The sequence below is a fragment of the Pholis gunnellus genome, assembly GCF_910591455.1.
Source record: "Pholis gunnellus genome assembly, chromosome: 9".
Taxonomy (NCBI): domain Eukaryota; kingdom Metazoa; phylum Chordata; class Actinopteri; order Perciformes; family Pholidae; genus Pholis; species Pholis gunnellus.
In genome coordinates this window covers 24,088,000-24,110,692 of record NC_136535.1, presented here as the reverse complement: position 1 = coordinate 24,110,692, position 22,693 = coordinate 24,088,000, and the positions used below count along the sequence as shown (strand labels likewise).

General features: G+C 45.0%; 1 protein-coding gene across 1 annotated transcript; it reads right to left on the bottom strand.

Moving 5' to 3' along the window:
• Positions 1-3,516: 3,516 nt before the first annotated feature.
• pxylp1 (2-phosphoxylose phosphatase 1) lies at positions 3,517-21,424 on the bottom strand. Its single transcript, XM_079166622.1, has 6 exons — positions 21,352-21,424; positions 19,123-19,269; positions 13,238-13,426; positions 11,473-11,599; positions 4,928-5,067; positions 3,517-4,755 (listed from the first exon to the last, which is right to left on the bottom strand). Exons 2-6 carry the CDS (start codon positions 19,202-19,204, stop codon positions 3,731-3,733), a joined length of 1,563 nt encoding a protein of 520 aa, XP_079022748.1. The 5' UTR covers positions 19,205-19,269; positions 21,352-21,424; the 3' UTR covers positions 3,517-3,730.
• Positions 21,425-22,693: the final 1,269 nt, after the last annotated feature.

Genomic DNA, 22,693 nt, shown 5'->3' with positions numbered 1-22,693 from the left:
GTAAAATAAATCTATTTTGTTGTCTTATTGTTGACTATAAGAACCTTTTTATATGGATAGTTTGACATGTTGTGAAATACGCTTCTACATTTTCTTACCAGGAGTTATGAAAATCAAGAAAATGTTCATGTCTTTTACTCCAAACCTCGTCAAATACCGACGCTCGGTCAGCGGCCTTGGCTTCAATCTGTGATTGTGTGTCTGTTTCCACTCGTTACATCCATAGTGTAATTTCAAAATAAACTCGTCTTCACAGGAAGTTAGGTTTAGGCAACAAATCCACAACAAAAGAACGTCGGTGACGTGAGCGACTGACAAACAAGTCAAGTGACTTGCGACCTATGAGACGTAACGACTGAGGCAGTAAAATGTCAAAGTTTACTTTTAGTTTAACACGGGATACGAAGAGTTTGTTTGACCCATCCACCATGGACGTTAAAGGATGCCTCCGTGCGTCTGTGTTAGACGCCATGGGGCACTGACCAGCCGTCGGTATTTGAAGTTGGGAGTGAGACCCGGTTGACTCGATATGAAGCTACAGTCAGCAGCCGGTTAGCTTAGCTTAAAGACTTGAAGTTAGCTTAACTCTGTCAAAAAAAGTAACCACCTACAAGCACCTCTAATCCTTAAAGTTAGCCTAAAGCCTACATTCATCAACATGTTATAACTTGTTTGTTTAATCTGTACAAAAAGTGAAGTGTGAAAGTGACAACCCTGTGGTTTTAAGGGTTTTGTTTACTGGAATTTTTCTTGGCTAACGGGTTAGCAATGCAACAACATATAGCATGTTAGATGGTGAGCTGTAGAGGAGCTGGAGAGGGGCCTTTGTTACCAGTGGACAAAGCCAGACTAGCTGTTTCCACTCTCTGTGCTAAGCTAAGCTAAGCTACGCAGCTCCTGGCTGTAGCTTCTTTTTTTTAACCATACAGTACATGAGAGTGGTGTCAATCTCCTCATCTAAATCTCAGCAAGAAAGTGCATTTCCCAAAATGTGGAAACAATATATTTAAAAGGTCTTCATGCATCAGAAAAACTATATCACAGTCTCACTTCAATGAGATTGATGTAAGGGATCCCAATGCTGCTAGTGCTGGATGTAGTGTTTCCTAACCGTCTGTTGTGTGTATGGGAATATAATATCCGTGAGAGTGAAGCCAGTAATATGTCACTCTGAAATGTACTCGAACCGGCTCATTCCTTATGAATCATAGTGGAATGGAGCTACCGGAACACCAGCGTGGGAAGCTGGAGTCCTCTTAGCGGTGGCATTAGCTTGAACCCTGAGCTGCTCCCTCCGGTCGACACTTGGCTTCCTTCGCCCGCCGAGTCTGGTAGCTGCCGCTTTCACAACGTGAAATCGAATCTCTCGTCTTTAAATCCTCCGACCCGTGGCAAAAAACTGTGGTTTTGGAGAGAGAGAGAGAGAGAGGAGAGTCCGGGGACCTGATTCCTGGAGGTTAATGTCAAACCATAAACCATAACCCATAACCATAACCTCTCCCTGTCTTCCATCTTTTCTTCTCATTGCTTGACCACAAACGCTTCCCTCCTACTGTCTGAGCTGTCAATCATCTCTCTTCCCATCATCTCTGCAAATAACACACACACACACACACACACACACACACACAGTTGCTATTGAAGCTGTACAACCTGGGTGTGTTTGGAAATCTACACGCAGGATTTTGTAGCCAGACTGGGTCAAGTGGACGGTTGTTCTGGGGCCAGACAAACAGTGAAAGCACACACACACCACATAATACAGTCACCTTGAGCTGTCTTTACCCTTCTCTCACAAACGCACACACACACACTGACAGACAGCAATGTATAAGCCAAAAGCCAGAGGCGGCGTAACAACATCAAAGATTGAGCGAGTTGCGGCGGGAGGAAATTGCTGCTCCCTACCTCGGTGTGGCGGGATGACATCAGAGGCGTGGGTGGCAGAGGGGTGTCGGGGGGGGGCCTGCAGCACCAGGCGTGGGAGAGGGGGGACAAGAGACGGGAGGAATCGGGTCGGCCGGGGAGGGTTGGCTCCTATCATTAACAGCCCTGACGTCATGGCCCTACATTGGGAAATGGCCCGGGAGACGGTTTGGATGTGACCGGGGAAAGTTTGGGAATAAATTTGCATGGATTTACGCGCTTCGCCTCAACTTTGGGATTGAGATGTGAACTGAAGTTCGGGGTGTGACTCAGCAACAGAAGGGAATGTGATTTTTGTATTTTTTTTTAAATCCACTGGTCTTTTTGAGTTCAAATATTTTCATGCTTGACGCAATGTTAGTGTCAGTCCTATGAAATGTGCATTACACTTTTTTGCATGAATTTAAGGAGTTTCATAATGCAGATTTTCGCACATTATTACAATCAAGAAATCTCATAACTTCCTGGGGAAAAAAAACCCCAGACTCGCCTGAGTAACAAAGAGGAAAGTCTTGACATTTGTAATGAAAGCACCAATTGTGTCCCCATTTATTCACTAGAAAATAGCCGTCCACTGCCAGGACAAATATAACATCCATATACTGCAAATGTAATTTACCCCACTCGCTGTTGTTATTGCATTTTTCCAGTCAATACTCTCCCGATTCGGAGGATTTGGAGCTGAGGCACTTTTGAAAATGAGCCGTACAATTGATATCTTGTCAGCGTTGTATTATGTTCCTAATGATGATGACACATGACTTGTCTGGCGGAGGGGGAGCAGGCACTCAAGGTTTCTGCATTTATATAAATGTATCGAGCTGTGTGCCTCTGCAGTCCACTGCTGACAAAGTTGATAAACTGATGAACGAGGTATGTGGAGCTCAGACGCCATCTAGTGGTAGATTTATATAAGACGCCAACTGAAAACTGTTCAGTCATTTACACGTACACACATATTGCATATATATATGGATTTTAATGTCACATGCTTGATACCAAAATACCACCAGGAAACCATTTCTCAGCCACTGATATAAAAATGTCAGCTCAGAATAAACCTTTATTAAAACTACAAGCAAAAAACTAAAAGTGGATTGGATCAGTTATACCACAAACTGTCATGAACACAGATGTTCTGTTTTAAATTACCGCAAGAAAAGAAAACACTTTCAAAGTCAATTTTACTAAAGCAAAATAAAAAGAAAACAAGACCCAAATTGACATGTCAAAGATGAAATAAGCCTTTTTAAAACAGACGAATAAAGATTAAAAACATAAAGAAATGCAAAGTGACAATTGAGTCACACAACTAGCCCAAAGTGTAATTTTCATTGAAAAGATTTATAAAACACAAAATATTTCCCAGGAATGATAAATCCAGCATAGAATTTCCAGCTTCAATGTTCCCTTTTCCGGCAAGCATTTTAGGAATACTGGAACTTTACAATCCCACGGTACTATGGAATGTAATATGGAATAAAGTGGCTACGTGCCAGACAACTTCCCTTGATTCACTCGTCTCTTTCTGTATACGCTTCAGAAAACACAAAGTATTACAAAAAAAAAACACTTGTAGAAAGGTTAGAAAGTGATCTTATGAAGACATCGTGTACAGTACTCTGTGTGTGTGTGTGTGTGTGTGTGCCACTCACTTTGTGCTCAGGAATGTAAAGGACTACATTTAAAAAGATTTTAGGACACTATGAGCGGCATTAAAAGTGCTTCTTCCAAAAAACCCAGAGAGAAGTAGAACCATCTGCCCGACTCGGCATCCTTACTCAGTCACACCGAGTCCACCTGGTCACCCGGGGCGCCTGGAGCAGGCCTCCTGGTAGGACGTGGCGTTGACAACGCCGAACATGTCCCTCCTGACAAAAGACAGGAAGTTCTTCAGAGGGCAGAGCGGCTGTCTGGCGTGGCGGTCGTGGGCGCGACAGAAGCTGGTGTGGAATGTCACGTCCTCGCCGTTGTACAGCACCCTGACGAACAGCTCCCCGTCTTTGACCTTCGACTTCTCGCCTCTGCCGGCTCTCTTCTTCGCCGGCCCCTGCGTGGCCGGGGGACTCTTCCACAGTTCAAAGACCACTCTCGCCGCGAAACGCGGGATGCGCGCCTCCTCCAGTCCCAGGGCGCTAAGCAACGGGGCCACGGTGACGTCGTGGGCCGAGGAGAGGCTGAAGACCTCCTCGCCCCCTGCGCGGGGCTGCCGGCCAGCCCCGTTGTCCCTTGCGACGCGCTCCATCTTGGCGGCGGTCCGGTTGAGGTACGGGTACATGGCCAGGATGGCGTATTTGTGGTACAGGCCCGCTCTTCTCCGATCCGCCTCGTCGTCTAGCTGCTGTCGGAGGATCACGGCAAACTGTGCCATCGTCAGACACCCGCCGGTGCCGGCTCCCGCGGGGACGCACGGGAAAGAAATGCCGTGGCACAGGTGGCACAACAGGGAGTCTATGGGGTTCGCCGCCCGGAGCTGGCGGGTGAGCACACCCAAAGTCCGCGCCATGTCGGCGTAGGTCCTCTCGAGCTCCGTGTCGCTCACCCGGAGCCGGTACTGCCGCCTCTGCTCCTCCTCCAGGTGCCGGTTCCTAGCGGGGCAGTCGCAGGCCGAGCCGCAGAACAGCGTGCTCCACTGGTGCCGCGCCGTCACTCTCGTCCAGTCGAAGTCCGGCAGGAAGCCGTAGAGGAAGGCCAGGCCGCTCTGGAGGGTGCGGCTCTTGCCCGTGGTCTCCACCCACACCTGGCGGGGCGACCAGTCGGAGGGGAGGAGGTTGTGGCGCTTGTAGGCCTGGTGGAGGAGCTGCCCGTTGCGCAGGTGCTGCACCACACCTGGAGAAGAATGGCAACAATGGATTGGTTGACACTTGTACATGATGAATGCTTGTTAGCTAAATTAATTTGCAGAACTCATCAACAGTACACTGGTTGGCAAGAAATCTGCAAGCTCTAAAGCAACATTTGTGCACGAACGTTTGACGGTGGAAAGTAAAAACCTGCCTACCCGTCTGCGTGAGCTCTCCCATCTCACAGGCACTGTGGTTGGGCAGACGGGGGATGGAGCCCAGCGTCGACTCCCAGTGGCCGCGGCTCCCCTGGCCCATGTGGCGGATGAAGGCGTTCAGCAGCGGGTGGGAGGGCTTCCTGAGGGTGGCGAGGGAAAGAGCGGTAAACGGTAAAGAGAGAGACCTGATCCTGATGCAGTATATTCAGGTACAGAATCTCTATACTCGTGGTACTCGTTGGTTGTCATAATAAGATACGGTTTATAGCCGTGGTATAAGCAGAATAACACACTCTAACCCATACGGTTATGCAAAATAATGCAACTCAGGTTTAACTTGTTTTGCTCATTGCTCATCCTCTGTTTAAGAATGATTCATCTTTAGAGAAATAGTAAAAATGTAAATAAATTACTGGCAGAGATACATGAGACTATTGCTTAGCGGTTGTTTCAGAACAATGGACCGCGGCCCTGTTTTGCATAAAAGTGTGTGTGTGTGTGTGTGTGTGTCCAAAGTACTGAAACAAAACTACGTACACGGTTTTATTAGCCTGCTCACTTTTCGTGGTTGTAAATACAAAACTAAAAACAAAGAGAAGTCGGTGCCTCCCTCTGCTGCTTTTAGAGAATCGCTCATGGTTTTTAAGAACATTTAGTGCTCGGATAGCGCTGTGTTCTTATGATAGTGCTCTGATTAATAATTAGTCTTTTTGAAACAGTAGCCTTATGTTGTTATTGTTTAACGCCGAGATGCTGCTCCGATGGTCCCACTAATTAGAACAGTGCTACTTAGTCATGCTGATGTATTGACATACAGTAAGGAGAATGACTGAAAGAAAGAGTATTATTAACAGGCTGATGTCTATAATAACATAGGTTATATATCAGGATTTATTGGGAGAAACGGATCAATTATATGTAAAAAGCAGACATTCAGCGCCCCCATGAAGCACAGCTGGGATGATCCTTTGTTTCATAACCACACTGCGACGGTTCGACTGTGAGATCGGCGGTCGATTATTCGGGGTCACCGCAGCAGAAGTTACAGTCACACGGCTCCACACAGACACTCAGCAGCTTCCTGTTCAAACCACAGCGTTTGCTGTTGGCCTCTGACGGACAGAGCAGCTGTCTCCTCGTCCCTGTGGATCTACAGCGTCTTAGAAACACAATATTTTGAAGGGAACATGCGGGACGGAATGAGGCGCAAAAGACATTTTAGAAAATAATCTTGGTTTTAAATGCAATCATGGTCCAGAAGAGAAAGAAAACAACTTTACAGCAACAAATATGATTTAGCTTAAACAGAGCCTGCACCTTTAAGCCACCTTCAATTCTTTCCTCGTGTTAACAAACAAGCCTTTTCCACAGCCGACATGTTGACACGCGTTGAAGCGTTTGAGTTGTGGACCAGTGGTGGGACAAAAAACAAACGGACCTTGAAAATGAAATTACACAAAATGACACATCCTGCTTTTGTTCCATACTGGAATATTATTATAATTTGTGTTGATCATTTTAATCATTTCTCAAGCAAAACATTCTCTGGCTCCAGCTTTTCAAATGGGACGATTCGCTTTTTTAATATAGAATTGGAATTTGCAAATTTTCATATGTTATACTTTGCAAATTTGCAAAGTATAACATATGAAAGTATCAACACGTTGCTTTTTTTCCCCATAACACTTAACAAAAGTAACAATTAACAAAGACATAACATATTAAAATAACCCTGCCAACCTCCACCTGTATGGTACATTTGTTACATTGTTCAAAGTCGTGTGACATTAACGAAAGGTAGAAAATATCCAGTCCAGACACAATAAACCTCCATAAACGGGTCAATCATCAGCGTCTGACAGGGACCAGATACTATTAAAGTTGTTTTATTTTCATGACAATACTGTACTTTCTCAGCAGTACAATAAGATACAAGTTAATATCACTATTAACTAAATATATTTAAGTGTTGGTCCATCAAATTGCTTGTTTTCTCACTAATCAATTTAACAATCAAGAAAACATCCTCTCAGCCACTTCCCACTTCCACCACCAGGTGTCTCTCTCACACCACGCCGCTGGACTACAGTTCAGTGTGTGTGGGAGGGAATATGGTGAGATGGATGTAAAAAGATGAAAGAATGAGTTGCCTTGGGACAAACACTCACATAAATACATATACACGCACGTGCGCGCACACGCACACACAGGGATGAGGGCAGCGAGAGGAGCAGTCGGTGATCTGATAGATTAGAGATGATTGAAGATTACAGTTTAATATAAAAAAAAATCTGTGGGAGCTGCGGCTCAACTCGCTCGGATTAAAGAAGCACACACACACACACACACACACACACACACACACACACACACACACACACACACACACACACACACACACACACACACACACACACACACACACACACACACACACACACACACACACACACACACACACACAGTTTCCATAGTGATCAAGACAGTCTGTCATTACCCTTACATCCCACTTGTGATTGTTGTAGCTGACTGAACACAGTAAACATCCCGCTCTGGTGTCGGGTCCCTGCTGAACACCAGCCCACATGTTTCCGTTTGTTGTCACGCGGCATCTGCAGCCCCGAATCGCCTCCCTCTGCACTTTGATATTCACTTACTCCGTAATGTGCACCACACACACACACACACACACACACACACACACACACACACACACACACACACACACACACACACACACACACACACACACACACACACACACACACACACACGAGTGAGATATGGTGCCCACCAGCGCTGCGTGCTGCTCCGTCATCAGCAGATCAGTGCGCTGAGGGGAGTTTGGGTCAATCCAGATTTAATTGGCCGCACAGCGGGAGACCGGGCGTCAGCGGACGGCCACGCTGGTGACGGACAAAGAGCCGGCCAGCACGTCTATTAGGATGATTGTTGCTAACCGCAGATTAAGGAGCCCAATTACATTAAACGGGGATTATTATCACTGGATACGACAGGGGAGGAAGGGGGGAGATTAGTGCGGAGGGAGGAAGGAAAATATAGGTGAGTGGGGAGGAAGAAACAGGGAGAGGAAATGAGATGATGTGGTCTGAACTCTGGGGGAGAGTGCGAGAGGCAGGAATTAAACTAATTAGGATGCAGAAAGAACAACAAAATAACTCGACTGAGACTGTACTGGTGGGAAAGAGAGAGAGAGACAGAGAGAGAGACAGAGAAAGAGAAATGTTCCCTGCTGAAGAGAGCTCAGTTAACCGCAGACAGAAACATGGGTCGGCAAGCTGGTGCCAGCGCACGCACGCACACACACACACACACACACACACACACACACACACACACACACACACACACACACACACACACACACACACACACACACACACACACACACACACACACACACACACACACACACACACACACACACACACACACACACACCCTGTAATTACACCCTGTAATTACACCCTGGTCTAAATAAAAACAGAGCTAACCTACATTATTACGAGAACACGCTGAAATATTGAATAGGCGTTTACCATTCAGTCTCCCTGCAAAACAAACAGATTCAAACTAATGATCCAAACACACACTTCTGCAGCTGGTCTCTCTGTGTGCCTCCATTCTCCTCAGAACTCTACAGAGTGAGTCTCCAGCTCACGGCTGTGTGAGGCTGTACTGCAGCACAACGGTGCTTCGAGCTAAATGCTAACCTCAGCACGTCTCACAGGAAGTTTGTTTCCATCCACCAGGTTTTTATGTGCATTTTTTTTTATTTGCATGTAAAAAATAAAATCAAAAACACCTGAGTGGAAGCGCCGAAAGAGAGTGCAGGAACCTCACGACGTGGCAGAAAACGTTACGCTGAGGTGGGAAAAGTTAGTGGACAAAAATGCAACAAACTGAGGTTTAAACTATCCGGCTCGTCTAAAAGTAAGAAAACACCCAGAAAACAGTCCCGGTGGTCTTAGAAGAGTTGTGTTGCAACCAGGCTGCAACCTCCGGTTCAGCTGAGTGAAGTCAATGTGGAAGTTCCTTAATTAAAGCTGCATTCTCTCTAGTGTCCACCAGGGGGCGACTCCTCTGGTTGTACAGAAGTCTACGAGAAAATAACTCTACTTCTCTCTTGATTTATTACCTCAGTAAACATTGTAAACATGAGTTTATGGTCTCAATCTCTAGTTTCAAGTCTTCTTCAATACAGCAATTATGGTCCATTTAGAGTCAAACAGACCATAAAGCAGGGTATGCTTTCGGGCTTTAGTCAAGAGTCCATTCAATTTCTGTTAATTTCTGTGTGGCCACCGACCTCCATCATAAGAGGCTTGTGTGCTGGATGACCTACTTTCAGCTGGAGGTCAAAGATCAAAGGGTATTTGACAACATCTAACCGTGAGATGAACGCAGCAGATCATCTGCATCCCACGGTATCGGCCTGAAATGTCACCGTGCCAGCTCTAAAGATTACGGCTCCGTCCAGATGTGCAAAGCCGATGGTGGCTGCGGGGAAAAGGCTTTGTGCTAAATGAAGTCATTGGCTAAATCTCAACTCAGGTACACAGCCCCCCCCACACCCACCCACCCACCCACTCCCACAAACACAACAACAAAAGTTGTATTGGAATATTATTGACCATATGGTCTAAATAAATCATCTGAGAGAAAACCCATCTGACTGAACTAAAAATATTCCGGATTCAAAAATAGCAGTTTGTTATCGTAGCAGGTGTGTCTCCACATGAGGAGCTTTGCATATATTTCAGGTAATGACTGTGTGGGTGTGAAAAAGTGCTGATTTCAGACTTCTCCTGACACTCATGTACAGAGAGAGAGCACACGTCGCTTTTAATAACCTCCTATCAGGAGCTCTCATCATCTGGCCCTCTGGAAAAGAGCAGCAGAGTCAGACTGCCAGCAGTAAAGGAGGAAGAAAGGATACAAGAAGAGAGAGAATGACAGCATAATGAATTATAGAAGATAGCCATTTTAATTTGAACTTGTGAGTATTTTCCCCACTCGGTCCGCCGCACCAGAGCAGAGCTCGGCGAGCACGTTGCTCAAATCCAGCGAGATGAGGCTCGTCAACCGTGTTCTTGTAACCGCGTTTGCGTTAACGTATTAGCGTATCCATCCGCACCGAAAAGGAGCGGCAGAACAGACGTGCTAAACCGAAACCCACCCGCCATCGCTGACACACGCGATAACGCCGGGAGATTGAACACAGATCCTGATATTTACAATGTAAAACAAATCATTTTAGAACTACCTTCTATTTAACACACTGAGCTCGCCTTCCTACACTTTGTCGTTGGAGGACGTGAGAAGCTCTTGTTGTAGTAATCGGCGTCTCGCTCTCTCCCACTTGTTCGGCTTCACAAAGAGGAAGCCGTCTTAAGTCCCCGTGGTACTTTGTGCCCTTAACTCTGACCCGGATTAACTGAAACCGTGGGAATAAACCCTTTTAACGTCAGACTCCACAAACAAATGACAAGAGGAAGAATGCTCCTCATTAAGCTTAATCTTTTCTCACTTAATTTATTTACTGACTTAATTTTAGCTTTAACTAAATAAATCACAAAATTAAAAGCATAATTGGGCAAAACACCATGAACACCTTGATGTATAAGGCAATTAAATGTAAAAAATACCAGAAGTTGTTGTTTCATTATGTTGCTTGCTTGGCATTATACCTGCTGTTTGTTGTACTTTGATGTACTTTTGCAGCAAATGTTTTTATTAGATTTTCAAGGATGTCGTTTATCATCGCACACCCTACAGACCCCACGGACTACAGATTCAAATTAGCTTCCAGGCTAACCGTGGCCCTGTGAAATAAACTAATCAATTAAATTAAATTATGGCATCGAGTTTCTTAACATGGTATCACACTGCAACCTTCACAATAGTGTATTTTTTGATGGATTATATTATACTTAATTGGAATTGATGAACTTGCAGTGTTATAAGAAGTGGACGTAGTCATTGTGACGTCACCCATTGGTTTGTGGTTGTGCGCCATCTACGATGCCATATACGTCTCTGGTAACGCCAACGACCTATCAATCACAGTAAGCCCCGCCCCTAAAGCATCCCCTGCTTTATGGTCTGTTTGACACTAAATGGACCATCATTTACTAAATGAACATCATGCTGTATTGAAGAAGACTTGAAACTAGAGATTGAGACCATAAACTCATGTTTACAATGTTTACTGAGGTAATAAATCAAGAGAGAAGTAGAGTCATTTTCTCATAGACTTCTATACAACCAGAGGAGTCGCCCCCTGGTGGACAGTAGAGAGAATGCAGCTATAAGACACTTCCACATCGGCTTCACTTGTGTTTGGTAACATATTTGTTGTTGAATTGGAGAAGACGTTTGCTTCATTGCTTGCGTTTTGTCTCTGTTGCACACGTCGTCTGTACCACTGAATGTTTCTCAACTCCTTTTTTGAATAATGTCATTGTACTAACACCTCTTAGGTTTAGAGGCGCTATAATGTTTTTCGGGGAACGTGCGCGTACCTGTTGGTGGACAGGGAGCAGTCGATGGCGGGGCGTTTGGTCTTGGGGATGTAGTAGAGGGGGTAGCGGTCACCATGGCGAATCATCACCTGGACAGACAGCAGCTTGTAGTCAGCAGGACTGTGACCTGTCAAGAGGAGACGCTCATCAGCTTTCTTCATTGTTTTCAATGTAACAAGTAGTGAAAATAACAAAGCAAATCGTTTTTCTATGACTTACAAAAACGCTGTTTCACTTTTCTTATGAATCAATAAATAGTAAGACGCGTGTGAGAAAGACAAGAAATTATGCAACTGCAACCGTAAGAGATGTTACAGATAAATACCTTACAGAGAAAAGTCGAAATCACTTTTTCATGCATATAAATCAGAGTAATTAAAGTTGCTTAATCAATAATTTGATATCACCAATAGCTCAAATGACTTGAGTGCAATGTGAAAGGTATCGCTCATGATGACGAACTTAACAGATAGTCTGTACTTTCAGTTTCACAGAGCTTTTTGAATGTATTTCAGCTTATTGTTTGGGTTTTATGACCCGTAACTTTACTGTTTTGGTTCTCATCACTCTCATCAGTGTAGTATTTTCCGTGCTGAAGCTCTGATAAACCCATTGTACACTACCTGCCTAGCCCCAAACTGCAGACAGACGGACAAAAGTTAGCGACTACCCAGTAACATGGCAGCGTATTTAGCAGCTTAAGAGCCAAATACATTCCTCAGGAGATGGCGGAGACCAAAACGGAGCTAAAAAGGCGAGTGAATATTGGACGTAGACTTCAGCAGGTGGACAGCAACGCCACTCAAAATCAATGCTAATGGTTGCTAACAGGTTAGCTGTAGACACCTGTTAGATCGTAGCATGCCAGTTGTCGACAGCTCGTTTCCGCGACCCGGAAATATGACCACGGCCTAAATTCTACGAGTAACTATAAATCTAGTAACTAAATCCTTCAAATTGAGGGAAAAAGTGCTCAACTTAGGAGCTCCACCAAAGAGCAAATGTTGATTTAACAAATCAAACAAATCCACAGCGGCAGCACGATAAACAAATGAGTTTGCTGTCTGTGAGTTCAAAAGAATGGACTGTGGACTGCGAGTGTGTGTTTAACAGTAATTCAAGAAGATAAGAGAAACCAGGACACTTTGAAAATGGGATTGTGTCGCGGAGAAAATAACACCACCCGAACAAGAAACTTTATTCCCCGATTGATTTTCAATAACTTCTAATCTAAATCTAAAAAGACGTGATGGATTTCACTTCTTCGGAGACAAAAACTGCCATCCGGAGACAGAGAGAGCAAGATTCAATTAGCGCCGGCTGGTACAACTTGTCTGAGGTGGTGAAGGATGTTTGTATGATCGCCCTGAGGCGGTGCTGACTTTTCAATTCGTGGGGGGAAAGAAATAAACCGTGCTGATGTGCTGAAGACAGGAAGCACTGCAGCATTATGGATGACGCAATCTAGTGGAAATGACTTTTCGCACAACTAACACAACCCTCGAGTCCTGACACACTAAATCTGACATTATGACTGTATTAAGTATTTATGAGCTGTCCGTCATTCTGGGTGATTCTAGCAGTGGGGGAAATTGATCTAAATCTCTGAAACAGTGACGCTGTGACGCCAAATTGGAAAGAATGAACGAAGTTTTGTTGCCGAGCATCGGTTACGATTTAGGTCTTCAAGAAACACAAACCATATATGACAGTGATCCACAGACTTGGGTTAAAAAGAATGTATTTGTCAATGTTGAGGTCTCACCCTCCCAGGCCTGTTCGGTGCGGTTGGGAGTGTTGCAGTATCTGTAAGCCTCAGATATGGGGTTGGGCTCCTCGGTGTGAGGCATCGGGAACACTCTCTTTCGGCTCTTCCCCAGAGCCATCCCAACACCTCCATCTGCCACCTGGAAGGGCCGCTCCTCCAGTATGGGAGCGATGGGGATCAGGTTCACTGCAGGGGAAAGAGAATACAAAGAAAGTGAAGAGTGGAGGTCAAATAGAGAAAAACAAGACTCGCGCCAGCCCTCAGCAGCTGGATCATTCCAATATCATGACATCATGCAAAAGATCAATGCGTTTGTGTCCAAACCACAGTGCTGAGGACCAATCGGAGTCCTGTGAGGAGTTAGAGGCGTGGCTTAGGCGTGCGACACTCGACACGGAGAGGCAACTGTTTGTTCTAAACAGCAATGGCGGCTCCTGTAGAGGTTGGCGTAGATGCTGCAGTAGCATCAGTTGTATCAGAACTGGAGAGTATTTCTTTATTGACAGAAGAGCAAAGAACACTGAAGGCTTTTCTTGTTGGACAAGACGTTTTTCGCTCTTCTCTCGACTGGCCTCGGTAAGAGTTTGATTGACAGATCGACACTAGATAAATAGTCAGGTGATCACCATTAGGGTACATCGTCTGGGGACAATGAATGCCTGAACAAAACATCAATCCATCCCATAGATGTTGAGATACTTGAGTGAACACTTTGAACGGATGATGGCACCAGATGAAAAGGCAAGGAATCACCAAAGGCTTTTGGATTCATCCTCTGGAGACCATGCCAAATGTCACGGCAATCCAACTTAATGATGGCGCTAAAGGAAAAGTCAGAGATTTAATTATTTGGGAACCGTGACGGTTTGAACAAAGTTTCATGGCAATTCATCCCATATATCTTTTTGAGATTTTTCAGTTTGAAACAAAGCGGTGAACCGACTGACGGACCAACATTTCCATCATTGAGCCACGTTGTTAACCGACGATGTAAAAGATCTAAAATGCTGCTAAATGTACAGATTTAAGACGGATTTACAGGCAACAACTTCTTAACGGGACCAAGAAAAGTAAAAAGGCCAACTGACAACGCAGTGAAAGAGTGCCTAAAATTAAGAAAAAACAATTCAACTGTAGCTCATCTCCATGTCAACAGCTCTGTACCCCAAAAACCCCCTCACTGCTTCCAGTACGTTGCCTGGACACCAATGACCTGTGACCCCCCGGCAGAAACGCTCCAATAAGAGCAGAGATGTTGTGGGAACTGGAAGGCCGATTCACAAAGATCCAACTCCGAAGAAAAAAAACAACAAGTTGAACCCACACGGCCCTTTGGCAGCAGGCCCCTGCATCCCATCATCAAGCACAAAGACCTCATGGTTTATCGTTGCCACAACAACCCTCAGATTTACTTATCTACACAAGTGTAGGTAAATAGTTACACACCATCTCTCGCATTCACACGGCCATAGTTTTACATTTCCTCTTCTCTGCGGCTGAGCTGACAAAGTCCACAGAGTTGCAGACAAGACATTTTGTGCAAATGTCAATCCACTCGTGTTTGCTCTATAGATGAGCTCCTAATTTAAGTTTTTGAGACGGTGCCCAACGAAGTTTGACAAAAACCCCAGTAGGTATGAGGCCGACTCAACAGTTATTACCGATCTGAAGGCATCACCGTAGGCTCTGGGGAAGTAGTACAACTATTTTTTCACAGTTTTCTGACATTTTATAGACAAAATAATTAAATGTAACTAATGATCCACAGATGATGAGTCACAATGACAAGTCAATGAATCAATTAGTCAATCAACAACACTCATTCAAGCAAACAGTCTAAACTTTTGGTTGTTCCAGCTTTTCTTTGTCTGCCATTTTAGCAAATTGAATATCTTTTGGTTGGAAACTATTTTAATACGTCAACTGCTATCTTTTACTATTTTATGATCTTCTGTATACAAAACGATTACCAAATAATCAAAGAAATTATCAACAGATCAATCGATGCTGAAAATGATATTCTTTGGCAGCCCTAAAACTGTGATTGCGTCACATAATCAGCCAACATGGAGCACCAGGAATTATCATTACCAAACCTCAACAAAGTGTATTGTTCTGCAAAATGTAACATATTGCTTTTGGAATTTTTGAAAGCAAAGCAGCCGTCTGACTATCTGCACGGCACCATCTTTCTACAGGATGCAGACTTTCACTAATCTCACTCATCTCTCTTCAGCAGCGAGACTTTATCGCATCGCCTCATCTGAACACAAGCGGTTGAAAAGGCTCCGCGAGAGGTACTAAACAGGCGTTTTATTCTTATTATCTTGTAAGACAAGTTGATAAATACTGGACAAAAAAAACGTCTAAGAATAGTTCAAGGGATTGAGGAGGATAAACGTCTCAATCGACACCGGGCACAAAAGCCTTTTCAGAACCAAGACATCATGAGAGTCCGACAAAGCTAAAGTTAAATAAGCGGTGAAGTCTTCATCAAAACGTTGTAGATCTTCTATAAAAAGGGTTTTTCTGCATGAACTCACCGCTGACGAGGAAGAGGAGAAGGTGTGCGGCGACGGCGGAGACCATTTTAGACGACTGCTCGGTCCGGCCACGCAACACTGGAGCTCATTCATACCACAACCTGTCCCCCCTCTCACACTCTGTGCCTCATACACCGCCCACTGCCCACTGCGAGCCCCCCCCCCCCCCCCCCCACACACACACACACACACACACACACGCACGCCAAACTTTTTGGAGGCCAGCTCAGCCACAGTCACCTACACAATGGGGCTTTTGTAACCCGCTGCCCAACACAACCAAGTGCATACACGGCAACGACGCAGAGAGCTCACTGTAGCGCGCGCGCGCACGCGCACACACACACACACACACACACACACACACACACACACACACACACACACACACACACACACACACACACACACACACACACACACACACACACACACACACACACGACTTTAAATGCGTTTCCAACTTTCCGTCCACCTTCATTTAGATCTCACGAACACAAAAGGAGGCTGCCTGAGACGGCTTTTCAACAAAGTTAACACTTATTAGTGTTACATTTCTCTTGGATTTGAATGGTTTAACACTCCGCTTACACACACACACACACACGCGCACGCACGCACGCATCCAGAGCTAAACATAGTTCATGCACCCTGTTCAATCTTGGAGCCCATTATTACACACACACACACACACACATCTGCACAGCTTAATTTCTACCTGAAGGCAAAATCAAAGAGGCTGCTCACCGCCGCAAAAATGTGAACACACACACACACACACACCCCAGTGATCGGACCGTGAACAGGTACTCTGAGAATGTGGTTTGGCCTGAAATTAAAGATTCCACTAACCAGACTGGGCTGTGCCGGTAGCCCGGTGGTTACCGAAACCTAGTGGAGCAGCTGGAACAAATATTGACACAGGATAGGCACTGTGTGTGTGTGTGTGTGTGTGTGTGTGTGTGTGTGTGTGTGTGTGTGTGTGTGTTGGTCCATCATAAATTGACCTTTAAGGTCTCAAATGACTGCCAAGATAAGAATCTCGCTTTATATCTCTTTCTCAAAAGGAACTAATCAAAACTATTTATAACTGGAGGAGGCGGATAAACAATCCGCAGGGACGCAAACCGTGTCCGAGCACAGATTGACATTCGGCTCGGCACATTTAATTAAGCACTAATGCTCGGCAATGGAGCGACAGCCAGGGATGAACTGATAAGACCCCTGGTTGCCCCCGTGCTGATCCGCATCCTTTAACATGGAGTATCTTCTGCTCACAGCGAGTGCGATCTGAAGTTACATGTTATTTAAAGTGGCTCAGTGGCTCATAGCAGAGTCTAAAGCCATGCTAGCGGCTGAAAGTCGTCTACCCTTCACTAGACTGATCTAAGAGCAGAATGAAAGCAGGCCTTTTGTTAAAACACATCCAGATGTCAGCGCTGCCGTCTCTTCTCTTACAGCCCGGTCTCCTCTGGCAGCCGTGGGGGCAATCTGTGTGATTAAACAGTGGCTGCAGACACTGGAGAAAGTAGGAATGGGAGGAATGCGGGGGAAGGAATGTGCAAAGTGCTTGGAGCTCTGCCTATTTGACACTTAACAACGCTTGTTGGCGGATTACCGTTTTGGGGGAAAAAAAGCTACAAAAGCTGGTGCCGAGACATTTTCACCGCTATCAAACTGTCCGACGGCATTTTATTTGGACAATTTACGGCCTTTAAGTGCAAACATTTGTCTCTCGTCTCCCTCAAAACAAGCCTTGATTCTATTCCAGCTCGTTTTCCCCTGGGGTTAAACCACGCTCACTGCTCACAGGCAACATACCTTTCTATCTTTCCTTTTATATCCTCCCATGACGTTCCCCCTTCCTCACTGTGAACTATACCAGCACTCCTGGAGCACTTAACTCCCATCAAGCTCTGCTTCGCCTCTCCCCCTCGCTGCTGCTGCTGCTAACATCTCAAAATAGTTCCCCCCCTCTTCTCTGCGTTACAGCAGTTGCCCTCGCGGTCGTCACTTCCCCCTTCTGGGAGTCCCCGGCGTGTCAATCAGGGCGCCGATCGAGGCCCTTTTCGGTGCCACGTTAGCAGTCATTTCCCCGGTCTTAATTTGAGGCAGCCTGGAGCCAGAGACGGGCATTTACTCCACCATCGATCGTCAGGCCGTCACTCAGTCTCTCACGGTTAATGGTCCACAAGCATTACACGTGAACGGGGCCCCGAGACAGACAGACGAAGTTGCAGAGATGCAAAGTACGGACTGAAATGCAGGCAGAAGAGGATGATTTAAAAAAAAAAGAATGAACTTCTAGTTCTTTCATCTTTGCGTCCTCCTACGCCTCTGAGAGTTTTACAAGAGGAGGAGAAAACAGGACGGGAGATGAGTTGGGTTTGATGGCGAGGCATTAATAATAACTGAAACAGCCTCGTCCTCCTCCTCCTCCTCCTCCTCCTCCTCCTCCTCGCACACATTATTATATGTAGCGGAGCAGGAGGGAGGCGAGTGTGTATTTGGGGTCGCAAAGTGCAAATATGAGTAAGAGCCTAGTTGCTCTTGCCATCTTTTTTTGTTTTTTACACCTCTTGATCTTGCGTGACATTTAAAGTAACAGAAGAGGCGAGTTTCTGGCAAACATGCAGAAAAAAATACTGTCGCATTCCCCCATAATCCTGTGTGTGTGGGAGAGAGCGTGATTTATGAGAGTCTAATCTTACATGCGTGTCCAGGCACAAGCTTACCAGCACCACAAACACTTCCACTGCACTGAGGGGTTTTTCTTTTTAAGGAATCCAACACTAAGTAGCTTAAATCCTACACATTTTACATATGCACATGTCTATTTCCACGTCACGCCCCACCTGCTTCATCACCCGCTGTTTTTCTAATCTCGCCTTGCGAGGCTTGCAAAATCACTTCCACTGCAGGAGAGGCCGTCTCCACTCGCCGAGCGCCGGTTTCCTTGCATTGACTGCGGCTGGCGAGGACACGCCGTCTAGACAATACCTACAGGAGAGGCTGAACAATGACCTGATGGGGGGGACGCAGCAGATCTGATCTCCCCGAGGGTTTCAGAGCATCCAGAGTCCCGCTGCTGCTGCTGGATATTTATAGGAAGCCTGTAGAGGATTGAGCTTTGTTTTGGTATGAATGGGCTCTCTTGAGCGGGAAGGCGCTGAAAGGCTATGCATGCATGAACACAAACAAGCAGTGCAGACAGAAGACCTGGGCAACTTTTCAAACGGAATAGTTTGTTTCACATTAAAATGTGAGCACTGGGCCGGGGCTTGGGAGAGAGAATGAATATGTAAAGGAGTCTGAGAGCTGAGCACAAACAGCACTTACAGAACTGGAGGCTGAGGCTGATGATGGCCAGCGCCGCCCCGCCCACCACCACCAGGAGGAAGAAGCGGTTACGAGCCAGCATCTTATCGGGCGATCGGTCCTCGTCCCGGTCCGTCAGCCACCCAGATCATGGCCCATCCCTGCAGCCTGGACACAAAACACGAGTGAGCTTACACAGCAGTCCAAAGTCAAAGTCACTGCACAGTAGAACCCTGTGTTCTCTGGGTTATATGGGTCCTCAATGTAAAAAGATATAAGGGTTAGCTCCAAAGTTCAAGTTGCACAAGAACGAAGGGAGATGATCGTTTCAAATGCAGTTCGAATTGTAAAAGAATCCGTTCAGCGACTGTGAAGATATCAATGTCGAGAGGCAAAACATGTTTGGAAAAAGAGTGCAATGAGTGAGTTATGAGAGGAAAAAGAGTGCAATGACTGAGTTATGAGAGGAAAAAGAGCGCAATGACTGAGTTATGAGAGGAAAAGGAGTGCAATGACTGAGTTATGAGAGGAAAAAGAGCGCAATGAGTGAGTTATGAGAGGAAAAGGAGTGCAATGAGTGAGTTATGAGAGGAAAAGGAGCGCAATGACTGAGTTATGAGAGGAAAAAGAGCGCAATGACTGAGTTATGAGAGGAAAAAGAGCGCAATGACTGAGTTATGAGAGGAAAAGGAGTGCAATGACTGAGTTATGAGAGGAAAAAGAGCGCAATGAGTGAGTTATGAGAGGAAAAAGAGCGCAATGACTGAGTTATGAGAGGAAAAAGAGCGCAATGACTGAGTTATGAGAGGAAAAAGAGCGCTATGACTGAGTTATGGGAGGAAAAGGAGCGCAATGACTGAGTTATGAGAGGAAAAGGAGTGCAATGACTGAGTTATGAGAGGAAAAAGAGCGCAATGACTGAGTTATGAGAGGAAAAGGAGTGCAATGACTGAGTTATGAGAGGAAAAAGAGCGCAATGACTGAGTTATGAGAGGAAAAAGAGCGCAATGAGTGAGTTATGAGAGGAAAAAGAGCACTATGACTGAGTTATGACAGGAAAAGGAGCGCAATGAGTGAGTTATGAGAGGAAAAAGAGCGCTATGACTGAGTTATGGGAGGAAAAGGAGCGCAATGACTGAGTTATGAGAGGAAAAAGAGCGCAATGACTGAGTTATGAGAGGAAAAAGAGTGCAATGACTGAGTTATTAGAGGAAAAAGAGCGCTATGACTGAGTTATGAGAGGAAAAGGAGCGCAATGACTGAGTTATGAGAGGAAAAGGAGTGCAATGACTGAGTTATGAGAGGAAAGGGAGTGCAATGAGTGAGTTATGACTTAATATATTGAAACCAAAATGATCAGCCATGATGAATGAAGACAATCATAGACTCCAGGGTCATATGTGCAGCACTTTAACAGCCTGTGCCATTTTCCCCCATTATGAACAGTTGTGTTCCCATGTGGAGTCCGTGCACGGGCAGAGACATGGGGGATGGAAACAAACTAAAAGTGCAGTGAATGCAGCCTTACACAATAAACCCTATGATTAGGAGGTCTAAAAATACCCCAAGACCGCAGTGTTCGAGTCTACGTCTATAGCCACCAAACTCCAGTCAAACAAGCTGCTGTTTTACTGCTGTGTTCCTTATCACAACAAGTATAAACCGGTAAAACGTCACATAAAGCTATAAGAGAGACACTTGATGGTTCGGCATACACACAACCAAACAAAAAACACGTATTGAAACGAAACAACTTAAAATACACACTTGCCACATCACAATTTACGCGCAAGGAGCACCGTCTGGTCACATGTTTGACTTAATTGCATGCTAGTTTCCGTATGATTAAAACGCCTCAGAGTGGATTCGATCAATGCAAGTCTTTAACTGGTACATTAAACAGTTAGCTAGCTACTTAACGTGCGTTCATTAACCGCGTAGCTTAAGGAGAACACCGCACACAGAGAGCTGGTGTCGAGTGGTTCCGAGGACTTCTGCGGACTTCATTTATCTCTCCGACTTGTTGCGGGACTCGAGACGTGTGGAACCGTGCTGGTTGATGCATGCGTGGAGCTTTTTTCGTGTCTGCTCCTCATCGCGAGAGAGGAGCGAGCGAGTCAAGGCATTTAAAATAGGAGGACTTCAAACAACCGGACCGAGCGCTGCAGAAGACGGCCGCACAAAACACCAGATGCACGTGTGTCCGAACGCTCCGCAGCAATAGGCTTTGTTCAAATGTCCCCCCCTTACCTGCAGGAACCGAGAGGCAGACGACCGGGTTCAAGCACTTGAATCCAGCGCTTCGGTTTCTCTCCGGTGCGACCGACTGCCGAACAGAGCGGCGGAGACCGGCGTCAAGTCTCCTATAGTTTATACGCAGCAGCAGCACTTCCTGTGGCGACCTTTCAAAATAATTTAGCTGCGGCCCTGTGGCTGCAATATATGTCTTCAAATATTAAAATATTCAAGTTTAATTTATTGTCATTATGCAACACACCCTGTGTGTTGCATAATGACACAACGAAATGCAGTTGTAGCCCCGTAGTGCATCTTTTAAATGTGTATCATAAGGAATGTAAGCAGCAGAAACAACAAGCACAATTATCTGGGGATAAATATTTTTCTATTTCTGTGTATGTACGTTGAGAGCAACGTAAAAATCAAATATTCAAGTCAAATTTTCTAGGAATATATATAAATATAATTTGCATCAGCAGCATCAAAAGGAAAACAATCCTCTGGGTATATATATATATACCCAGAGGATTGTTTTCCTTTTTGATATATATATATATATATATATATATATATATATATATATACTGTATATATCAGAATCAGGTTAGTTGTCCTTGTATGCGTATCCAACACACTTATATTTCCCCTTTCTTGTCTCCTCCCAAAACAACAAAGTTATATCTAATAAACATGTCTGAGGCTTAACACATTTGTATGTGATTCTCTGATGTAGGAATTAGAAATGCACTCTGTGAATTAAGGTTTTTGTCTCGAGAACAAAGTGGCATTAGACATGAAGAAATATGCTTTTATTCTGAAAACAAATTGTATTCTTTTCTGGTACCACTTTAGCTTTTCTCTTTCTAACTCGACGGTATCAATAAAAGCCGGCCTGGAAGGCTGTCTTGTGGTTTGAGAAGCAGCCAGCTCATCAACATCCCGACATCACTGCTCCATCTGCTGGACCAGCGGCAGCAATGCACGTGCTGCCTTCACGGTCTCCATCAGAGGAACGAGCGGAGGTGGTGTGTTCAAATGCAAGGGACAACAAAGGACACCATGTCAACATGTTAGTGAATGGGGTATTTATATATATATATATATATATATATATATATATATATATATATATTTATATATGTGTAATACACACTTGTCACTTCAATACCATACTCTTCTTAACGTACTCTTTGTTTGTTTTTTATCATATTTTATTGTAAATTTCCATATTTCCTACTGTAAAATTGTGTCTTTTACAATTGCACTATGTTTATTGTTACGCACCAATCACCAAGCTGAATTCCTTGCATGTGTAAAGTACTTGGCAATAAACAGTTTCTGATTTATTTGAAGA

Coding starts and splice junctions, on each gene's coding strand:
- pxylp1 (XM_079166622.1), bottom strand. CDS start 19,204: ATGCTGGCTCGTAACCGCTTCTTCCTCCTGGTGGTGGTGGGCGGGGCG. Junction 13,427..19,122: donor CAGCCTCAGCCTCCAGTTCT/GTAAGTGCTGTT, acceptor TTTCCCCTGCAG/TGAACCTGATCCCCATCGCT. Junction 5,068..11,472: donor TGCTCCCTGTCCACCAACAG/GTACGCGCACGT, acceptor CGCCACCCTCAG/GAAGCCCTCCCACCCGCTGC.